The 23,811-nt window shown below is 42.3% G+C and overlaps 1 protein-coding gene across 3 annotated transcripts in view; it reads left to right on the top strand.

The window, feature by feature from the left end:
* The window catches only part of GALNT9 (polypeptide N-acetylgalactosaminyltransferase 9), a 252,854-nt gene that overhangs the window by 109,893 nt on the left and 119,150 nt on the right, over positions 1-23,811 (top strand). For all 3 annotated transcript variants that reach the window (XM_074606360.1, XM_074606359.1, XM_074606362.1), the window contains one exon: positions 18,093-18,273. In XM_074606360.1, coding sequence (XP_074462461.1) covers positions 18,093-18,273 — 181 coding nt within the window. The remainder of the gene's footprint in view (positions 1-18,092; positions 18,274-23,811) is intronic.

Here is a 23,811-nt window from a genome sequence, read left to right on the forward strand (position 1 = left end):
TTCAGACTCGAAAGCAAGAATGGGACTTCTTATTCCTGACTTTTCAGCATCCTCTGTTGACTAGCCTCATCCCGAACCTCAGCCAAAGGGTCGGTCTCTCCCTGCAGGGAGAGCAGGTCCTTGCTCAGGTTGGACCCCAGGTGCTAGGACCTAGGAGTCGTCCTCAGTTTGTTTGAGTACTTTGGAAGGCATCAAAAACTGGAACTTATGCAAGGTCACACAGAGTCTCCAATTCCTGTTTGCCAGAGCCCAGACTGGCGTCCCAGCCAAGGTACTGCCGAACCATTTGCAGAGAAAAAGGGACTTTGTTGCACAGGAGCTCGTTTTTCTTGGAAGGTATCCACCATGACAGCTGGAAAGCCCTCTCCTGAAATGCTAGAGAAGTTTGCTTCTCATTTTGTCTCTGTGGCATTTTTGGTGGGGTGATAGGGTTAATTGGTTGTTTTTCATTTGGATTCTTTATGCTGGTTTTGTATTTTATTTGGCAATGGGGCCTTACTGCCCTTTTAGAAATTGAATTTATTTTTTCTACAGCTCTCATACGCCTCTAGGATGTCAAGCTTTTGTAAATAAAAATGCATTTTTTTGTTATATTAACCCATTTTCAAGCAAGCCTTATGTTGTAGAAAAGATTGGTGGTATTCTTCCCTGTGCGTACTGAACCAAAGGCAGTGATAAGACTAAAAATATCCCCAATTGAAATAGCATTGTATAACCCAAAGGTTAGTCTTCCTCAGGATTAAAATTTGCAATCATTTTACAGATTCCTTGTAAAGCAGATTTCTAGTCATCCGGCCCTGTGGAAAATGAGGCTAGTGATAACTGCACAATTTTACATCTGCAAAACTCAGTCCCATTGGTGACTACCACAAGCACAAACCTGCTGATGAAGGATGCTGATACACGTTGTGCTGGTGTCAGCTGGCCAGTGGGGCTTACGTGTTCCTGCGGTGGTTGTGTTACAAGCACTGCGCTGGAGGTGCTGAGCAGGGACTAGGTACTGTTCACACCTCTAATAGGAAAAACAGATTTTGCTGCACAGAGCTGTTAATCCTAAAACATGATGATAGATTGCAGGTGGCTCCATGTAACAGATGGGAGTGGAGTATGAGGTAAGAGTGAGCTGATCATGTTATTAAACAACCTAATACTAAGCTGCCTAATTGCTGAAATAGTTGGTGCCTGCAACTTACGCAAGTAATGAGTGGGATTGGCTTGGAAAAATGAGTGGTTGAGTGGTTTAGGTGTTAGCCTGTCTTAACCTTGGGTTTGGAAACTACACTTTTTTGGTAGTTCTGTTATATAATTTCTGTGTCACATGAAGAATCCCCAGAATCCAAGCCTGCAGATTTAGGCTTCTGACTTCCAGCACCGTCACAGGGACGTGGGCAGCCAAACACTCCGCTGGAGCCTGCTTGTGTGTTTCTTCCTGGTGACCAGTCTTTTTTCCCACTTTTTGATGATCTTTTGCATATACTAGAGTTTGCAGCTCTCTCAAGGCCCTTTGTTTATTTACAGCTAGTACTGTAGGGAGCAATGAGAAGATTTGCAAGTATTAATTAGAAATTTTCCATCTTTCTTCAATTCAATACTTGCCAAACTCGCTCCATATATCCTTCCTGGGATACTCCTTTAGGAGTACACCTAAACACGTCAGTACCTGTATTGGACACTTTGCTCTCAGCTACTCCGGCTTTGAATACACAAAACCAATAATCTTTGGTTTTAGACCTGTGCCTGCCTGATCCTCCTCCTGAAAAAGATCCATCTGGCTCAATGCATTTTCATTCAACAGAAAATTAATTCTGGAACGGAAGTGTCTTTTACAATGCTAGTATCCAGTGGGGTTATATGTAAAACCTGTTTTCTGAACGAGTCAGCTTGGTATGGTTCCCATGTGCACAGCCATGTTCCCGTCTCAGGCCTGCAGAACCCTAAGCCAGGCCACAGAGGGCCCTCTTAGATGAGGTCAGGGAATTAAGTATTTCTTCTCCGATTCATTCTGAACCTGATCTGCCTAATAACTGGATTCTTTGTCTCCCTCTTTCTGTCACACATGAAAAAGCTCACAAAGTGAGATTTTTAAGTCTTCCTTGCACAGCGAGAAGAGTGAACAGAAGATACGCAGAAATACAGGAGAAATATTAATGACAGAACAAAGACATGGCCTAACTTAGAAGCTGGGATGGTGCAGCCCGGCATGCCAACGGGCGCAGGCTGAGTGACGCGGCCCTCAGAGAAGGCATTGGTCCTTGCAGAGGGCACTTCTGCATATGTTACAGGACAACTTGTTTAGGCATCTCTCAGCCTTTAATCATACTGACAAGAAGCTGAAGAAAAAATACTGCTTTTTTAGAGGCACAGTGGAGGTTGTGGAAGAATGAGACCAGTGAAATACTTCGTAAAATTCTTCTTATTAAAGCTGTTTATAGTTGATGAGGTAAGCGTGGGATTAGTGAACTGGAATCGGGGTCCGTGCATGAGTCACGCTAGGAGTGCTCTAGCCCTAAGGAGAGGTGGAGTTCCCCATTGCAGCACGATGTACAACAGTTTGACAATTCATGTTAACGTAGATTGTTGACAACTATTCTGGACCAGAATTTCAAGTGATGAAAGCCATCTCCTACATAGCCTACTTATGGCACTGTAGTAGCAAGATCAGGATTGGGCACAAAGGACAGGATAGCTAATGCGGCATCAACACCAATTAGACATGACCTGGTGATGCTCTGTGTGATGGTAGGCTGAGATATCCTCTGTACACTGTACTACCAGAAAACAAAACTGGATATTTGTGGATAGAATTTTATTTTAGAGAAAGAAGTCAGTGTATGATCTTTTGGTTTTGTCTCTGAACTGGAAGAAGAGGCCTCTAATCTGTCTGACGGGTGATATTGCATGTCCATGGCTTCTCTATGCTAGATACGAGTGTCTCAGCATATGGTTGGGAAACTAGAGGTTGATTATTTTCCAAACCATTTTGACAGATACTGACCTGACAAATTTCCTGTTTAAAAACAAAACAAAACAAAAAACCCCCAACAACAAAAAGGTTTTGTTTGATACTCTGCTGATGAGGCTGTGTGGATTTGGGATCATACCTTGCTTTATATTCCTTTCAAAGGTAGGGAGGGAAAAGCACCCTTGCTATAAACAATTGGAAGGATTAATTTCTTAGTAAATGCCAGGGGAAGCAGGCAGAGTTGCATGGAGTGGTGTATCCTGCTGTCAAGGTTCCTCAGCTCTAAGTCTCTGTCTCTCCCTTCCTAAGGGAAGAAGTGCTAATTTAGTGAGTCAGCCATTTCCACGTGAATTTTCTTTAACATGGCCTCTTTACAGGGAAAATAGTTTTAAATGGGATCACAGACATACCTCGTTATTTCATTAGGAATCTACTAATCTGTGACCAAAAAGCATACTGTTTTATCTCTTAACCTGGTTCTCATCATTGCTGCTAACACCTGACAAGAAGCGTGTGTGAGCTCACAGAAACGGGAACTGAGGGCTAAAGGAGCAGCTTCAGTGCTGGCTTTTGAGAAAATACTTAGAGCTGCTGAACTGCAAAACGCGGGCTTCATTTCCAGGTGTGCCTTTGCTTTCCTCTTTAGCTGTGGTGCCAGCCCATCTCTCTCCTTTTTTTCATCCCCTCCCCTTGTCTGTGTCCTCCATTTAACCGAGGAGGTCTGAGTCCAGACTAGTCTGTGCAGCATCTTACCTCGGGATATTGTTAATCAATGATATAAATAACAGCCAGACATCCAACAGACCTAGACATCCAGTAATTACCACAATTAATCCTAAAAATAAGTGTTTAGGTCCTTGAGCGGGAAAAGCAAGAAAGCTGTCTTTCTTGTGGGTTGGTATCCTAAAGGTGAATTCTTGGGTGGTCTCTAATAGCCCCAACAGGTCTCTTGTAGTTGATCTTTCACTGAACCTCTTCTCTCAGCAGGAACGTTTTAATGCCACTTTCTTCACAGATGTCGACTTGTGTGACACTTGCAGAAATGTAATTTTTGGAGACCTCTGACTGTCTGCCAAGCTTTGGCTGAAATTAGACATGGTCCTCAAAATCTAACGAGCAGAGGTGAGGGGAGGGTATGAGAGAGGGAAGCAGACTGATAGACAAATGCAGACAGCATGATCCTGCAAACTGTTTTTTCTTAGCAAATCAGGCTAAACATCGTATAGATGACAAATGGGATTTTTACTCATTTGAAAACAAACATGAAAATCAAATTCTTAGCTTTTAAAGGAACCAGACTCAGATCTTTGCTTGGAATTCCTCTGCTTGCTCTGTTAATTGGCAATATGTTAACGCGTTTTTTCTCTGCTTTCCTGCTTACTTCAGTTAGTAACTAGAGCAACATGAAATTTCCCTGACGTTACACCAGAGCTGCAGGAGAGCCTCCTTTACTTTCAGCTTCCTAAAATGCCAGACTTGGGTCCCACTAGCCTGTCTCATTGCCTTTCAGTAGTGACTGAATAATTAAATTATGCGAGAAGCAGAGAAATGATCCTATGCTGCTCTTTGCTAGGCAGCGTGAAGCATGCTTTGCTGCTCATCTCATCACATCCCCTTCATGGCCCAAGGGGCTCAGCATTGGCTTGCACTGGGACCATTTGGCGCTGGAAAGCGCTTTCTGCTTATGGGAAGCGTGGGTCTGACCTGAAGTTCAAGTGCGGCCGGGTGGCACGTCTGCCTTCTGTCCTTGAGGAGTGATGAGTCCAAGCTGTAAACTCAGATCTTGGTTTTCTGAAATTCAGATTCTGATTCATACCTGTCTCTTCACTGAAGCATCTTATTCTGTATAGAGACACCTTCTATCACTGTCTTCATTTCTCTCTTTACTGTGTAATTTAACATCTCATAATGTAGTCATAAGTACAAACCTGAGACACATCAGGGGACGGGAACATTCATTCTTTTATGGAATTTCTGCATAAAGTAAAGGAAAGCTTGAAGAAAAAATGTGTCTCTGAAAACTTGAATTTCTTTTTACATTGCCTTGGTGGAAATCAGATAAGTATTATTGCAGTCAGTAGCATTAGGAAGGTAAATTGGAGGAGTCTGATCCACAAGTTCAAAAGCATGGCCATTGTCTTTATATATGATCCGAATTCTATATGCCTGTGATAGCTTTAAACGTGCTCTGTAGGTGGATCGTAGTAGTATGTTGTTAGCAAATGCACACACACACACCCCCGCCTTTGTCAAAAAAGCCCACTTTGTCTTGCAGTGAGTTTGTCAGGGCCTCAGCTAGCCCTAGGTCACAGTCAATTCATAAAAATACCAACACGCGATGAAGCCAATCTTGTTAATAATGAATCAGGTATTATAGCAGTGCTGTATTTTAAAGTGCCTGTAACAGTGGATCGTAGCTTTCCTGCTCCTGGAAGTCTGAGTCAATTTGTCTTTATATCAACAATAAACCAGAAAGGGCAGAAATCAAAGTAAGCAATGTTTTTATTACTGCTTTTAAATAAAATATTGTGCCAATATTTTTTCCCTAACATTGTATCTTTATTTTCTCAAATTTATTGACAATTGCTATTTATCCTCATTTCTCCTTGCTTTTGCAAAACTATCTCATCCTTTGATTTGCTTCCTCCTGAGAATACGCTACCTAATTCTTTTTATTTTTCCCTGATAAATCCCTGATTAATTGTATGTTATAAGGTATCTGTGTGACATTGTGTCCGTCATTTCTCCATAGGTTTTCTTTTCTGAATTTCGAAAGGGAACACTTTACTCTCTAGAGCCAAAGCCAAATACAGACTCAACATTTCTTTAAATAATAGCAAAGCACTTCAAAACCGATTATGATTCTCAGCACCGTGGACTCCTCCTACTCCTACTCCTCCTCTATGAGCAGGAGAGAATCAGACCTTTAGTTGTGGCACGTCCCCTAATAGATCTGCTATAAATGTGCCTGCCAATTTATCTCACCAATTAGAACATAGTAACTTTCTTCAACCACTGTAGCTTCAAAACTGCCGTAAATTGTTGACTCGTAAGCATGGATTCTGGGCTGTATTTTTGCTGTTCAAATGTGTCCTGTGTTTGGCTTTGAGATAATTTTTGACTTGTCCTGCTGGTAGAAAATGAAATCATCTGTGTATTAAAAGGTTGATGGACGGGAGGCACTGCAGCCTGGCATTGACAAGCCAAGGCACAGCTGTAGTGTATGTTGACATGAGATATGAAAATAAAGTGAAGGGAGGAAAAGCAGAGATGCAAGTTCTATCTGAAACCAAATTTCCAAGCCAAACTCCCTGAGAGGTGTCAAAGATGTGCCTGAAAAAGAAGCACACAAACACAGTTCAAGAAATACACATATCTACAGATGTAAAATAGGCAGTCTGTCAGGAGAATGAGTATGTTTTAAAGCCAGCCATCAATATTGCTGTGTAATGATGCAAAAGAAAAGTATGCCACCTTTAAAGAGCCTATAAGGCAACATCAGACTGAAAGAAAAATGGAGGAATCAAGGCTCTTTCTGGCTCCTGTGAAAACCGATATCCAAATTAACTGATTTTCAGGTGTGGGCCCTTGAAGAGATCTGGTGGAAATATTCAAAATCTTATGTCCTCAATGGCAGCTGATCTCTTCTACCATCTATTCCCAAGGAAAATTGCCTAATGATAACATTGAGAGGCAGCAGATCGAGAAGCACTGCTCTCGTAAAACTGGGGACCTTTTCAGATCATTTGATTCTCTCATGGCCAACAAAAGCACCAGGCGGTGACTCTTGGAGCATGGACGGGAGAACAGTGGACATAGCCAGCAGGTCTGTAGGTGTTAATGTTATCTCTTTATTGTAGTTGCATTGCCAGAGGTGGACTTGGTGACTAATTTCACAGCTGTAGAAAATTGAGATCCTACTTTCAAGCATGATGTGATTTTGAGTTCCAGCAGCTACTACGGCTGGGTTTAATGCTCTCATCCTCTGCTGGGTAAAATGGGTTGAACAACCGGGAGCTTTTCAGTCATACAAATGGCAAGTGTTGTATGCGACTTCATTATTGGGAAAGCTGCCTGTGTGATTATGTTAGTTTAATTTAATAGCAGACTGTTTAGGTAAATGAGCAGGGAGGCATATGAATGTCTGCAAATAATGTAGAGCGTGATTGCAAAATGACGCTGCAGGAGATGGGCTTGTCTGGCCCTTGTCGAGCGCTCACCCTTGAGCAAGGAGAGAAGAGGCTTGCTCAGTCTTGGACACGATCCCTCTGAGACGGAGTGGAGTCCCAGGCGTGCCTGACTGAAACCTGGGCTGAAAGGAAGTAATTAGGCGGGCTTGGCAATGTCAGATGTCATAGAGCCTTTGGTTGGTTGAGACTTCAATATCAGCACAATAGAGTCTAGAGTAGTACAACCCTGCATAGGATTTAAAGTTAGATATGCTTTTTTTAGGTTCCTTGTATTTAAAGGTAATTTCTTCCTTATGGAACTTAACCCTGTGGGATTTACTGCTGTAGTTGAGCTGGTCTGAGAATAGGCCAGTCAGGGATTTCTCATCCAGAATTGCGTCAGAAATCAAAGGGGTATTTTTAACGGTAGAGATGTGCAGTCAGCTCTGTAGGTGCAAGAAAATGTCGTTGTATCCAACAGCATCTTTCCAGCTGTTGGCTCCGTCCTGTCAGAGCTTGGGTCAGAACTCCCTTCCCGCAATGGTCCGCCGCTTCCCTTCCCTAGCTCTGATTCACACAAGCAAACTCCTTTTTTTTTTTTTTTCCTTTTTTCCCCAAAAGATCTTTTCCTCACTTATGAAATGAAAGCCCTTTAACTGGGCTTGGAGCAGCTTGTTCCGCAATCTAATTAGACAGCCCCAAAGTTTTATCGCTTGCACCTTGGAGCTTTTCTAGGAGATCTCCCTTTCCCTTTCTCTAGAATGGTTCTGTTATCATTTTAATGATCACTTTCCCCTGGAGTTCTCACCTCTGTTTCCCTGGAAAAATTCAAGAAAATCTAATATATTGATACAGATGATCCATTTGATGTGAGTCAGTGACACTCTGACTGCGACAGTACCAGAGAATTCATTGCTGCAGGAGGCCATTGAATCCAGTATTAGTGGCTGGGCTTTTAACGGGCACTGGGTAGTTTTAAGCCCTATTTCTACCTGTCTGAGTTAAGATAATGAGGGTAATCTAATATTATGCTTCAGGGCTTTAGTTACCTGCCCATGGGGTTCAGAAGGGAGCTCTGCTTCCAGGGACTGTGCAGAGTTTAATTGGCCAAGTGCTTTATGACTTGTGTTCCATTTCCTCTGAAGCCTCAGGTATTGGCTACTGCCAGAGGCCAGATACCAAACTGATGACACTCAGATTTTTGTCTCCTTTTAATATCAGCAGCCCGGCAGCTACACCAACATTTCAGCTCCCCCTCTCCCAACTCCAGATTTATGCCATCACCACAGGAGGAGTTTTCTGGCTTTCCTCCAAAGCCCTGAAGAGAAAAATCCATTTTATATGTTTCACCAGCACAAACCACAAGTCATCTGGGATTTTAAAACTTCTAGAAGAATCTTGGCATCTGTTATTTACTTAAAGAAAACAAACTGGTCTTTCTCTGTGAATGATCTTTTTGATCATTAAAATGAAAATTAAAAAAAAAAAAAAACAAACCAGAATCACACATGTATAATTTAAAATTATGCATAAGGGGTAGGGGTTTTTTTTGTTAGTCAAAATTTGAGTTGAAAAATATATCCCATAGAGCTCCCTTGTTTAAGGATCCTTGCTCTTTAGGAAATTGTCTGTTTATATCAAGGCTCTGACAAAACTCTGGCATTTCTCTTATTATCTGTAGGCTTGGGATCAGTGTCCTACCTCACAAATGAGCTTTTATCTTCATCTCCAGTGGTCTGTATAGCTCCTATTTCTTGGTCCTTCCAGTCATCAATCTGTTTATCTCCTCCCGAATTATCTGTTGTAATTAGAATACATTTTCTCATCTCAAGGGGAAACCAGCTCCAAATGAGTATTCTATAAAAGCAATTACTTTTGATATTAGATATCTGTACATAAAAACACAGTATTTCTTCCAATTAAAAAGCACTAATGAATTTTGTGTCTAGAGAGGGAGTAGCCTATGCAATGCTACTGTTTCTGCTAAGCCAACGAATGAAAAATTAGGCCTGTGAGAGGGCTGATGAAGCCAGCAGTGACACGCGTGCCACACTTTTGCATAGCAGCTCAGGGAGAGAAGATGGCTATGCAAGGACATATGTTTCTTTTTTTCCCCAGCAGACCTGCTGTACACATTGATGGACTTGATCATTCTCCACATTGTGCCAAGACGACTTACACAGTTTTTCCTACTTCTTCTCCTATGCCTGGCCCTCCATTACACAGTTTTCTTTGTATTTACTCAGATATTGCTCTCCTCTTCCTCAAAGTCTTAAGTCATGCACTAGGAATCTTGCATTTGGCATGGAGGAGCTTTACCAGAGATCTCCATGGACTCCTTCCCTCTAAAGACACAGGAAGAGTTGTGCTGAGCTTTCTCAGCTGGAAACCTGTCTTACAAATGTCAGAACCGCCATCTTCCGTCATCTCAAAATAACCTGAATGAGTATGGAACTTTCATCACAAGCTTTTGTACAAAAGGAATCATTTCAGAAACATCTTGATTCTGTTATTTTGGAAAAGACTATAAATCCTCTGCCTAGGTTACTTTCCCATAGGAATCCTCTCCTTTTCATCCCCAAGAAGCCACGTGTGTGTGGGGGCACATTGGAATAGAATCTGTTCAGTGGGGTAGAAAAGAAGATCCTCCAGTGGGCTATGAAACAACATGCTTTCTTGGTGTTACGGCAAGGATGAATCCACAGCCCACTGTTGCACTGCAACCTCTGCCTCTTACTGATCCATGTTGTCTTCGTGTCTTCTTCCCTGATTATCTTTCTGCATCTGTTTCTTCTCTTCAACAGTGATAGTGAGCTCTTTGGTGTAGCAGCTGTCTGCCTGGGCTTCTGTAGCATCTGCTGCAATGGTGTCCTGAATCTAGACTACACGTTATGAAAACACTAAGAAAAAAAACCTGTTCTGGCCAAATCCTGTCCTAGTACAGCTTACCATAAAGAGTTTAAGCATTAATATATCAATGTGGTAGGGGCAGAGCCTGTAGGGTGGAATAAGGGTCAGCTTCTTGCCCAGATGCCAGTAACAGCCCTGGGCATTTTTATGGCATTTTCCATGTATGTATTTCGAGCACTTGGCAGGTATTCACAGGCTGTGCCTCAGAGTGCTCTCTACAACCAGGAAGTGTCCCCATTTTAAAAAAGAAGAAGAAACGTAGGGCAAAGCACATAAGGGGTTGGATATCAGTCCTCTTGCCAGATAATTTGTCCCAATCTACCTCATTTCCAAGGCTCCTGATTCTGCACTCTCTCTGCCTGACTGGCCTCTGTGGGCAGAAAAGGAACATCACTCCTACAGGCAGAGCTGCCAAATCACTTCATCCCTTCGCTGCCGTTCAGCAGCTTTCTCACCGATAAATGTCTTACAGCATCGTCAGTCATCTGTGGATGAAGGTTGAGAAACACTATCTCAGGCTCCCACTTGAACAGAGAGAAGTGTCTGGAGATGAGGTCAAGGTAAAAAGACACTGCACCACCTAGTTTCTAGAGTCAAAAAGGTACACATTAAGCGCTTCAGCTTTACAAGTTATTGTACTTTCTTCCTTTACAAACCATCAGCCACAGGATACTATTTGTCTTTTCCTTGGTGTTTCTTCAGAGATACTTGGGGCTGATACTGGATACTAGGGGATATAAATCTTTCAAGCAAGGCTGTAGCAAACTTGATTACAACTATAAAAAATAGGACTCCATTTTGGATTTCAGATAAATGGAAGTGCTGGAGTCATTTAAATTGGATGGGATTTTGTTTGTTGCTCTCCTCTTTGCAGAGAGTTGGAGCCTGTGTCCCTGGGGAGAGCAATTTGGTGAATGTTTCTGTATGTAAAAGTAAATCTCATCCACATTCAGCATTCCTTCTAGCTCAGAAAGTAAGCACCTTTGATATGGACAAAATTCAGATCAGTTCCCTGGGCAGCAAATCTCACTGATGTTTGGGAGGCACTGCGATATTTCAGTGACAGTTGCAGAGGAGCTACAAGTACCGTAACTTTCTGTACAGTGGGGGCTGCTTCGTATTCAGTAGCCCAATGAAAGGACATGTGAACCAATACAAGCTAGTGCAAAAGCATTGTCCTGGAGCACCTCAATGGCTAAAGTATCCAAGGTAGAAGGTTTTTGTTTGTTTCTGAAAAAGAGATCTTTTCCTGATACTGAATCTCAAGCGCAAAATCTGCTTCTTTTGGAATGTAGTAAATAACTTGGATGCTTTTTATCCAGAGATTTCAAAGTGTTTTGTAAAAGTAGTTACTGCTGCCATTTTGTAGCCTCTGTGTGTCCCTTCTTTGTAAAGCCAGTCTGGAATTGAGACAAACCTCATGGCACCTTTTCTCTCGGCTGTAGCAACTGTGCCCTATAGAGACTTGCTTAACGTCCCCAGGATGTCTCCTCCAGCACCCAGTCTGGACATCGTACCGAACAGAGCAGCCGATCAGAGCGTCCCTGGGCTGTGCTAGGTGTGTATGAAAGGCAAGGCACTGCTCACGCGATTGAGCCTTCCTCTGATGTAAACGTGTTATTTTGGAAAACTTGTTCCTCTTAGTTATTTTTAGGGATCGCTAAAATGGAGCCATAAACAGCAAGACAACTGGTGAGCTGAGACCTTTTGCGTAGTGTTGAACAGCTCACTCCTATTGCTCTTTCTTCCTCCTCCTCCAACCAGCTGCTTTTCTTGTGCGTCTCGTTCGCTCTAACGTGTACTGTTGACTCCTGAAGGAGGAAGACCAGTTTTTCCCTCCATGTCTACAGATATGCCAGTCAGTGAGGCTGTAACCTTCATCTGCAGTTTCTAGTTGCCAAAATTAGATTACAAAATTAGCACAATACAGTAATTGAAGATGGAAGCATTAGGGCTTATTCATTAGATTCAAATAATTTACCTGCTTCCAGAAGGGTGGGTTTATATAGAACTAGCTTAAAAAAATGTTTTAAGATGCGTATTGTTTTAGCTGTGTTACTGAACCTATTCTAGAGTCTATGAACCTTTTTCTTTCCTTTCAAAAGACACAACTGGAAGTGCTAAAAGTCAGCTTTGTCAATCTGTGTAGAGCTGCTGTTGCCCCCAAATTCCTTTTTTCTTTTTCTTGGTTAAACTAGAATCTAAAGATTTTTATTGCCTTACACAGTATGCAGGGATGTTTTCAACTGAGAAATCAGAATTGGAAAAGGAAGGAAACAACTGTTTTGCTGGTGAGTTTTATGTTTCCAGTTTAAAAGAAAGAGAAGTGACCTGGGGTCACAGGTAGAACTGCTGGGTGACTATGCCAGTTTTTTTAGAAGGAAATGTTTTATTCCCTCCTCTTAAGGTGCTAGGAACTGGAATACTTTTGTGTAGTTGTTCAGGAGTGCAGATAGTCTAAGCATAGATAAAGCTCAAAAGTGTGGTTTTGGAGCCCTTCCCCACCCAAGAGGGAGGCAGGGCAGCAAGGGCATTTCAGAGACTTCTCAGCAGTTCTGGCAGTGCTTACCGAGTCCGGTGGCATTGGTGGTGGAGCAGGCCTTGGGACTGTGCCCAGCATCCCTGGTACCACCTGGGCCGACTTTGGATGAAAGAGGATGAGGTGTGGGAGCAGAGCCACAGCTGCTGAAGTGGGGGTGGCCTTGCCAGAAGTGGCAGGAAGGCCAGAAAAAGGCTAAGAACGGACCTGTGCTATTGTGAATGTGGGTGTGTAATTATTCTCGATTGCTTATTTTTATTTTGAATTGTCAAAAGGTTAATTATGTCTGAGAACCTTGGCTGAACCTGATTTACAGCTGCCTGTAATTTTGTTGTAAATAAAAAAAAAAGATAGACACTAAAATAATCACAGATGTAGTTTGAGCTTGCTTTTGTCATAGTTTCTCACATAAATCTCTTCAGTAATTTTCCCATTGTGACAGGGTTTATGGTGAAAAATAGAAGGTCTCTTTTCTTCCTAGAAAATTATGCCTCCTGTGGAGTAATTAATCTGTTTAAGAAACTAAGACTGGTTCATTCTGCTCTCCGTTCTCCCAGCAATTTCTGTCTTACGCGGAAATCTCTGCAGTGAGAGCAATAAATTTGAAATGAATGACAGACACTAATTATTTGTGACCTCATTGTCATCTGCAGTGTTGAACTGGGTATAACTGATCCCAGCACATGGAATGTACATCCTTTTAGTCTAAAAATGTAAAGACAGCTTTAAAAATAGCAGCTCACCGGCCATTGCCACTGTAGCTCCCTCTCTGCCCATCCCCGTTTCAGAGCTGGCAGCATGATTTCAATCCTTTGCTCTGACACGAGCCACAGGGTTACACTAGCAGCAACACTGCTGAACCCTGCCCACGGTGGCTTCACAAGCCATGGAAAAATGGGTGAAAAGGGTGCTAGTTAGAGCCATCGGTTGGCAACTCATATGGAAGAGGAGGATCTGGAAGTTTGCAGCAAGCTTTAAAAGAAGAAGAAAATGGATAAGCTCTTTCATCTGATCTGCCTTGGTTAAAACCCAGATATATGCTGGAAGTTGAACCAAAAGCACTTCTCCATCTGTCTTTTTTAGATTTCATAGTGTTCCCCATCACTGTAGGACCCGGACACCCAGCATATAAAATCGATAGTAATTGTCTCTCTGGCGAGCAGCAGTATTTCCAGAAATGCATCCCTTTCCCTGTTCCGGTAGGCAAGACTCGTGGGAATGAATGCTCCTGTGGGCTGTCCCGGGCTTTTCGCTGAGCAGAAAGCACCCAAGTGGTAAGGCGCAAATAACTTGTTCTTTGATGACTCTTTGCTGTTCATAAACACCCAAGCCATGAGGCACAAATAACTTTTCTTTGCTGACTCCCTGTCTTTGGCAGCCCACCTGTGCATCCTGTGGGAGCGCTGCTGTAGAGTGTTCGGCTGCTCCATGTCCTCCCAGGTGTTGTTCCCATGTTTGGTGTGCTGGAAGGCTTCTAAGGAGATGATTCTGCTCAGTGCTCAGTCCCAGACTGTGGGACACCCCTTGGATGAGGGCCTGGAGGACGTGCTGGAAGGTGTGTCCTGTTCACCAGCAGCCTCAGCCAAGCCTGGGGACAGTCTCCCATTGCCTGCCTCCTGGTCCCGTCTCTTAAGACTGACCTTTTTGAGAAGATACTGCTGAACTGGCATCCCTTTTCTGTTGTTGGTTTGGGTTTTTTTTAATTTTTTTTTTTTTTTCACAAAAGGCTGACACAAGCAACTGTGGATTGGGGGTTAGCATGTTAGATGTTGACTTAGCTAGTCATGGGACAAAGCACTCTGTTTAGGGGACATTGGCTGAAGCAACAGGTAATCCTTTGAGATGAGAAATGCTGTGCAATTGTTGTCCTATGTGAGAAATATTGCGTCTAGCTAACCAACCGAGCGTTGAAGAACATTGCCTATAATTGCTGAATTTGACGCACGTGTATATAAAATATACTATATCCGTTGTTCTAGAGACACTAAGTGTCTTAAGACACTTAAGTGCTTTTCTTGCAGAATGAAGCAATGTGATATCATTTATTTAATTGCTGCTGTATATTGGTCAATGTTACTGCATTGCTATAATAACTGTCAGTCAGACCAGGCTACAGTTTGGGTAATGAATGGGGAGAAAACCTCACAGCAATACATTCTGAGAGTAAGTCAGACATATGATGACTCTTTCCTGGAACAAGATAAGATTATCAGTATGAAGAGCTAGAATATCAGATTTAGGAAAAAAGTATATGAAATAATTGTCATTATGCATGGTTTGGAAGGCTGTCTAATTCTTTCATAAGAAAAGTAGCAAACAAAGTGCTTGATGCTTCCGGTGAGTTGAAAGTTTCATTCTCCTGTTACTTGTGCCATAAAGATGCAAGTATTTTGTTCTGTAAACTACAAGAACATATAGTATAAAAAATAAAGTTTTCAACTACCGGAATTAAATTGTTGAGCGCGCCACATGTTGGAGTCCCTTTCATCAAAGCAGGTCAGTTAACTTTAATAAGGTCATCTTCAATCTGCTTTGATGTAACATCAGAACCCAGCCCAGATGATTCCAAATGAGCAGCAAATAAATTTCCACATTGCAGTCTTTCAAGGACATAGACTTTATGAAGTGTCTAGTTTTCTGGATTCTTTAACTTTTAAAGTGCTGAATTTGACTCCCTTTTAATAAGGCCTGCTTGTGGTGGGGTTTTTTTGTTTGGGTTTTTTTTTTGAGGGAACTGCTGACTTTTCTCTGAAACTGAGCCCCCCTTTAAGATGCCATATATTGGGCATCTTAAGGAAAGCAGAGGCATGCAGCATCACTGCAACATAGCTGGCTTCGGAGGAAGAGTAGTGTCCGTGACAAGTAGTCATTAAACAGTGGGACGGCTCTGTTTGGTGTTACCAAATGTTGAGGGATAAGTCATCCAAGGTGGTCCAAGATCCTGGTTTGGCAGTGTGACTGACTGGAGAGAGCTGTGTACGGATACCACGTTGCCTTGCCTTGAGCATACCTTTCATTTTTCCTGGCATTTTGTTTCACTTACAGCTTTGGAGAAGTTCATTATTGATGAAGCATCAGTATCAATCCCAGTAGCTCAGTGCTTTCGTCTTTTCTCTCTGTGTACCATTAATACAATACCCTAGAAAAAGATGCTGTTTTGAAGCTTCATCTTTCTACTTTCCCCTCATGTGTGCATGTGGGGTTTCTGCTCAGGCTTCTCTTCGATCTCCCTTGCTAGTGAGACCTGGAGCTCACCTCCCACACACACCTATAATGAGGCCATGGCCACGCGAGCCTCTTGTTTTCCCTTCTTTTCAACAACTCAATAGGCTTGAATGCTTGGAGCTGTCTGAATTTTTCAAAAGCTTGGCCATGCCAAGAATGTTTTTCTGTAGGGCATTCTTTTTTTTCCTCTTCTTCTCCCTCCCCCTGTGGAGTCATGAATCACTCTGAGACAGTTGAGTGTTCCAGTGCGTGATGATAAAGAACATGAAGAAGACATCAAAGAGGCAAACACAAACAAGTTCTGTCCTGACTTGCGATTACTGATTGTGTTATGAGGGATGTATTTTTGTAGGCAATGTCTGAAATTCAGTACCAAAATTCCTGAGGGCTGCAGGTACTCATTTTATATTCAGACAATTTGTAGTGGTGCACTTATCCTTAGCATAGGCTTTCCTCATAAGCACCTACAGTAGAAAATGCTAACTTTACTCTTTCAGACCATTAACGAACCATTGTCTCTCTGTTCTGTCCTGTAATTAAGCAGAGATGGTGATGGAGGTATAAGTGAGGACAGTGTTAGCAATGAGGTGCAAGAGACGTTCCTTCATGAGGGACTAAAACTGTCCCAGACCTTACTGTGACTTGGAGAAGCCAGTCCCAGCTTAGTACTGGCATTACTTTTGTTTGTTGCTAGCAAATGTTGTCAGTTTCTTTCTGCCTTTCTCTTTAATTGTTTAGTTGAAATAACGACATTTTCCTCTTGAAAAATTCTTAATTTGAAGAATGTTGAGCAGGTCAAACTCTAATTGTTTTGCTCTGCGTTGTAAATGATTTGGAGGATATTTGCACATTTCTGTATGGTATCCCCAAGACTATTACAAATAACTTTTTCGCTTATGATGACCTGTTGATAGTGAGCCTTTTGGAAAGGAAAGCTTTGACGTTAAACACATGATATTTGAGGAGCTTATTTATGAGAATTCAGCACCAAGTTAAATGCCTCTTGCTATGGAAGAAGTTCTTGGCGATGTGATCATATGGGCATTTTTTATGTTGGTTTACTTTTGTTTTACGTGTGGTTTTTGAGTTGAGCAGTAATACACCAGTGAATGAAGTCTATGAAACGCAGTGTTGACTAGCTAATATCCCATCACCAAGCAATGTGGGGTTAATCGTTTTAGCTCAAGTGTTTCCACACTTTCTGATCCTCTAAGCTGCATAGAGCTGAGTATCTTACATAATATACATATTTTGTTCGTCAGCGGTCTGAAGGACAGAGGAAATCCGGAGTAATTCCCAGGTGAGAGATGGTGTCAGCTCCCGTATAGTTTTAGCACATCTTTATGGGAACAGGCTGGGCAAGGTGTACAGTTGAGTCCAAATGACTCATCTGTAGACTCACGTAGTGACGTTAGATTTACCCTGTATTTCCCACCCAGCAGCAGCTGGTGACCAGTTGCACAGCTGCATTCCCAGCATGGGAACCAAACCTGAACCATTCAAGAGCTGCGAGTGGTCTTAGAGCCACAGTGCAGATGTCTCAGCTCCAACACTTATTCCAGAACTGACATTAATATGGAGTTAAACTGGCAGATCTCCACGTGGTAGAAGTTCAGCATTATCTCCCTTAAAATGAATGGAGCTATAATGGGCTATACTGGGAAAGGGCCTGGCCTCCAGCTCTTATGAGGAAAACTTGCCTTTCCTCCTCATACTCCTTTTCTGTCTCTCCTGAGTATTTGAGCTTTGCTGGACTTCATCAAGTGCTTTAGTAAGTACAGTGTTTGGTGATGGTACCTTTCATTTGAACACTCTTAGCAGCTGGGGGCACATAACCCACAGAACAGACTATTACTGGAAGTGGTAAGTTTCCATAAGAGCTCCCTAAAACCTCTTAATCTGAATGTGTTCTGATTTCGTACATTTCAAATGCAGATATAGTGAGATGAAATTAAATCTCTTAAGGATAATTAGGCATTTTTGAATGTATGTAAACAAGTTTCCTGTTTTCAGGGGTTTACACAGGAAAAAGGAGAAAATGTGAAAGCTGCTAACTGATTCTTTATAGTTTACTTATTAATAATTACACATCGATACTACAAGATGTGCTGATACGGACTCTAGCTGAAAAGCTGAAGATAATTTCCACAGAGCCATGAGGGTTCCAGAGCAGAGTTTCATGGGAGCTCAGATCTTGTTTATCTGAAAACATTCTGTGGTCACAGAAGAGGTTAGATCCATTTCCTTTATATGAATAATTTGATTTGGTTTTGTCTTTTTCATTTAGGTCTGGCAAAGCCCATGGGATTAGTTGAAGGTCCAGGAGGCCTGGGCCAGGGAGGAATGGCTGCTACCCTGAGGGATGATAGCCATGAATCAGAGACGAAGTATGAAGAATATGGTTACAATGCCCAACTCAGTGACAGGATATCACTGGACAGGTCCATCCCTGACTACAGACCAAAAAAGTAAGTTAAATTCTACATGATTATTAAGAGTAAGAGATTGATTGTTGTTCTGTTGAGCCATGGTGGCGTTCTGCTCTTCACATCCTTTCCTAGTTAGAGTATGACAGCAGTTAGTCAGACGTATACCCCTGAGTTTAGTGAAAATTAAAAAGCCCAACTGCTGTCTCAAGCATGAAGTGCCATGTTAAATGCATTAATATGCACATTCGAGGCCTCAGATCAAAAACTATATCAGGATATTGGTGATGGTTCGGTTGGGTTGGGTTCACTTAGAAAAGGCCAGGTAGTGACAGCTGAGCCCACCATCAGAGCTGGAAGCCTTAGTCCGTGCTCCTTGTAGTCTTGTGCAATGGAAGGTGGGACAGTGACAACAAACGCTTTAGAATTTTCATGGTTGGAAAGAACCTTTGAGATCATTGAGTCCAACCATACACACACCAAAAAGCCCCTACAATCTCTGCCACTAGAGCATGCCCTGAAGTGACACATCTAGGTGTTTCTTAAACACCTCTAGGGATGGTGACTCAACCACCTCCCTGGGCAGGCTGTTCCAGTGCCTGACCACTCTTTCAGTAAAGTAGTTCCTCCTAATATCTAACCTAAACCTCCCCTGCCGCAGCTTCAGACCATTTCCTCTGGTCCTGTCATTATTTACTTGGGAGAAGAGGCCAACACCCACCTGTCTCCAGCCTCCTTTCAGGTAGTTGCAGAGGGCAGTGAGGTCTCCCCTCAGCCTCCTCTTCTCCAAACTATAAACATGCCCAGCTCCCTCAGCCTCTCCTCATATGACCTGGTCTCCAGACCCCTCACCAGCCTGGTAGCTCTCCTCTGGACACGCTCCAGCACTTCAGTGTCCCTCTTGTATGTACAGAGGGGCCCAGAACTGAACACAGTACTCGAGGTGAGGCCTCACCAGTGCCGAGTACAGAGGCACCATCACTTCCCTGCTCCTGCTGGCCACGCTAATCCTGATACAAGCCAGGATGCTGTTGGCCTTCTTGGCCACCTGGGCACACTGCTGGCTCATGTTAAGCTGGCCGTCCACCAGCACCCCCAGGTCCTTTTCTGCGGGGCAGCTTTCCAGCCACTCTTCCCCAAGCCTGTAGCGTTGCTTGGGGTTGGCGTGACCGAAATGCAGGACCCAGCACTTGGCCTTATTAAACCTCATACAACTGGCCTTGGCCCATCGATCCAGCCTGTCCAGTTCCCTCTGTAGAGCCTTCCTACCCTCAAGCAGATCAACACTCCCACCGAGCTTGGTGTCATCTGCAAACTGACCGAGGGTGCACTCAATCCCCTCATCCAGATCATCAATAAAGATATTAAACAAAACTGGGCCCAAAACTGAGCCCTGAGGGACACCACTGGTGACCGGCCGCCAAGAGGATTTCACCCCATTAATCACAACTCTCTGGGCACGGCCATCCAGCCAGTTTCTTACCCAGTGAAGAGTACACTTGTCTATGCCATGATTCGCCAGCTTCTCCAGGAGAATGCTGTGGGGGATGGTGTCAAAGGCCTTACCAATGTCCAGATAGACAATGTCCACAGCCTTCCCCGCATCCAGAAGGCAGGTCACATGGTCATAGAAAGAGATCAGGTTGGTTAAGCAGGACCTCCCCTTCCTAAACCCATGCTGGCTGGCCCTGATCCCTTGGCTGCCCTGCACTTGCTGTGAGAGCTCACTCAAGATGATCCTCTCCATGATTTTTCCTGGTACCGAGGTCAGGCTGACAGGCCTGTAGTTCCCTGGATCCTCCTTCTGACCCTTCTTGTAGATGGACTTTGTAGACACTCATCACTTAAAAAAAAAACAAAACATCAAATCAACTGCCTTTAATTGCATTTGTTGTTCTTAGAATTGTTTAGTTGGGGTTTACAATGTGCTGAAACATGGACTAAGTATAATCCATTGGGTCCTATTATTGCAAGAAGATTATTTTTTTTTGTCTTTGGAATGTGTGTTTATTTTTATTCTAGTGTTATACTTTTCACATGCCTGTGCTATGTGTGACATTGCAATTATATGTTTAATATTTGTACTGATTTATTATATTTTTTATTAAATGTCTTTCAAATCTTTCATATTTATGGAGTTATGTTTCTTCCAGATGAGATATCCGCACTGTCATCCTTCAAATGACAATCAGTAATGTCTTAATGCAGAGGAGATCAGCAGCAATGCCTAGTTACTCTCAGGAGACAGAATTGAAAAGAATACTTAATTAATTTCTAATAATAATCTTCTGTTTTAAAAGACCCACTGGGGCTCCTAGGCAGAACTGAAAGTTAAATAAAAAAGTATCTTATTAAGTGGTGAGAAAAGTTTAGCCAAGCAAAACAGCTGTGCTATCTGAGTAGATTGCAATTGAATTAGGATTTTAGGCAGTTCAAGCTGCCAAAACGAAAATCCAGCAAAACAAAACTTCGGTTTAACTACAAATTTCATTAGCTGTGTTACACATTAATCTAATCTCAGAAGTATTGACTCAGCATTTGTTTTCTCAGATGCTTGCTGTACAAAAGAAAACCTAGATAAAGAAGTGGCAAAGAGAAAAAAGTCTATTGCTTTGATTACATTTGATGCAAGTATACTGATTTGTCCAGTGGTCTCGTCTCTTTATCTCTCTTGGTGTGTCATAAAAATCCATCATGGAATTATTCTGGGGGAAAAGTAGTCTGTAGTTATGCGAATATTTGAGTTGTGTATCAGATCTGGTCTAAAGACCCTTAAAATCAGCATGAAGTTTTTCAAATGAAAGTCAGCGAGGTTTGACCTGGCCTGTTATTAGCTGCTGCGGCCACCTGGATAATAAATGCGAATCCTCTACTAGGAGATACAAAAGTGAAGGTTGCCAAGCTTGAATCTAGCTCAGCAGCTGTCAGAAGCATGAGGGCATTTGCAATGCAGTGATGTTTCACTTCAGATTAAACTCTTCCAGTTTTACTTGGGAGCTTTGATGAGTCATTCAGATAAGCCTTTTGACGTGTTCATTTTGGGGATCTCGTAACACCGTGCTGCATGATTAACTGTCTGAGTTACTGGGAGAACTGTCTTCCTTGTGCTGTTTTGACACTTTTGAGGTGGTTCTAGTTGGGTCTAGAAGCTGGAATGGAAACACTTGCCTCTAGATACTTATGAGTCACAGGAAAACTCTTCAGATTGAATTTGCTATGAAAAATGAGTGAAAGCTTGGAGAAGGTAGAAGCTCTTATTATACAAAGAGTTTTAGCCACTTGTATCGAAGGAGCTTTGGGCTGCTATTTGGTTGCCATTTTCTATCAGAAATTTCTGCTGTCCTCATGAGCAGTATTTCTTGTCTCTGACCTCCTCAAATGCACAGCTGCTCATGTACAGTCTCTCTTGGGAGCTCTTACTCTAATGCTGAGAGGGAGTTTTCTCTCCTTATCCTATCAACCTCTTCTTACCCACCACGTAGTACCACATCTGCATGCTAACCTAACAGGTGGTGGTTGTGCATCATAGCTGTAAGGCAAAGCTGAGCTTGCCTTTCTGTTTGGTGTAGACACTCTGCTCTAATTATATATTGGAGAGAGCTAAACCTCCAGATCTTTGAGATAGGCTTTGGGAAAACCATTCTCGTTTTGTCCAGCTTTGTATGCTGACTTGCCCAATGGTCTCGTCTCTCCGTCTCTTGATAATAGCTCTCATCGCTGAGCCCTTCGCAGTCTGTTTGTTATTTATATTTATATATATATTTATATATAGAATTATTATTATATTAATGACATATTTGTATGTCATTCCCAGAACTTTGCGTTTTTAAAAAGGGAGGGTTTTTCATTTTTCAATTGAGAAGCAAGGTAGAATTAGCATCCAAGACCATGTACAAAGTCCATGGCCAGCCTGTGAATAAAACCACTTATCTGGGTTTGCATTCCCACAGTATTAAACCATGCTTTCTCCCCAGTCTGGCTTCCATTAAAAATGTTCAGATCTACATATTTGCACACACCAGTAGATATTAAAGATATGAACTAGGAGAATGTACACTCAAGTCTGCATTGCATAGACAAAATTTATGAAAGTAAATGTGATTTCACTATGCAAATGTGGGGCTTGTAATATTCCAGGCTTAGTTTTCTTTTAAAAAAAAAAATGATCAGAATTATTGTCTTTTAGTTCATTTTATCTTTGAATTCCCCTCTTCTTGTTGTCCAGTATCTTATTCCAGTAGAATAAGCTTTTTGTTCCATCTACTAGCATAGCTTCAGTAAACATTCAGCAGTTTAATTGCTTTTCAGAGGTATTTTCATCCCCACGCAGCAAATTAAAACAATATGTTCCACTAAAGAGGTGTACAGTCAGACAGCGTGACCATGAAGGCTCCTAAATTGGAGTCACCTCCCTGTCCTTTCACTGCAGTGAAGTCTGCAAGCCTGGGTGGCTAGTCCTGCTCTCGAGATGCTTTTCCCATACGCTCGCAGTGTGTTCTGCTTTCCTACCTGCTGCTGCCGGTGCGGGTAGTCCTTTTCACTCAGAAGCCTTTTCTTTAAGATAGAAATCATTAAGTCAGTACAGGAGACAACAGCAGATATTGTGCATGTTGTGTTTGTGTGCCAAATTGAAGTGATGACAGTAAATAGCTTGCTTGCGATTACGATTCACACAATAATTACAAAATTGTAGTTTGATCCTAACGTGGTGTAATAAATGCATCTCAGCTTTTTCTTCTCTGATCTTGCACCTCCCACAGCTTGAATGCTTGCCCTCGCTCTGTGTAGAAAGCAGACAGCCCTGGGGAAACAGTTCAAAACCATACTGTGAATTGATATTTCAAGCGATGTTTGGTTTCGAGAGACATGTAATATAGGGAACTTGCAATTTTGTTTTATAAAATGATGCAAAGCCTCCCCAACAGTTTGTAACTTTGTTCAGTGTGACCTTGAACGCTATTTTCATTTCTTGTTGATTTCACCTAGATCAAATGGGCTGATTTTAAAGTTGTGCTGATGATCTTTCCATTGTATGCTATATAAGTCTTAGTGGTGACTTTTGCTTTGAAGCCTCTGAGTACAGTGCAGCTGAGTGCTCTGAGAAGGTGCAAGGACCGAGTAGTGGGAATGAAATGTATTTGAATTAAACGTCAAGCAGAATACTCAGGATTTATTATGATTGATCGATGAGTATTTAGAAATGTTCAGCTAATCACATGAGATTGTCGTTCATGTACTCAGTGGAAAGTGGTTGATATCTTGTCTGTTAAAATACATGTAAATAACTCCAAAGTAGCAGTCTGCTTAGTACTGACTGTTATTAATCATCTAAATTCTAGAGTAAGTTTTTCAGCACTTAGGAAAACTACATTAACGACAAAAGAATTTTGCAGGATTATTTTTGTTACAAGGGAATTCATAATGCTTGTAATGGCATTATTTTTATCCCCTGTCATACAGGCACATATCAAGCTTGAAAAACATTTCTCAAGTTAAGGGCAAGACACAAGAAAGCAGCAAGGAAAGTAGCACAGGTCTCTGCGTGTCCCTCCTGCAGCCCCGTCCTTGCTCCCCGGTGTG

The sequence above is a fragment of the Larus michahellis genome, chromosome 13 (genome assembly GCF_964199755.1).
Source record: "Larus michahellis chromosome 13, bLarMic1.1, whole genome shotgun sequence".
NCBI classification, from domain to species: Eukaryota; Metazoa; Chordata; class Aves; order Charadriiformes; family Laridae; genus Larus; species Larus michahellis.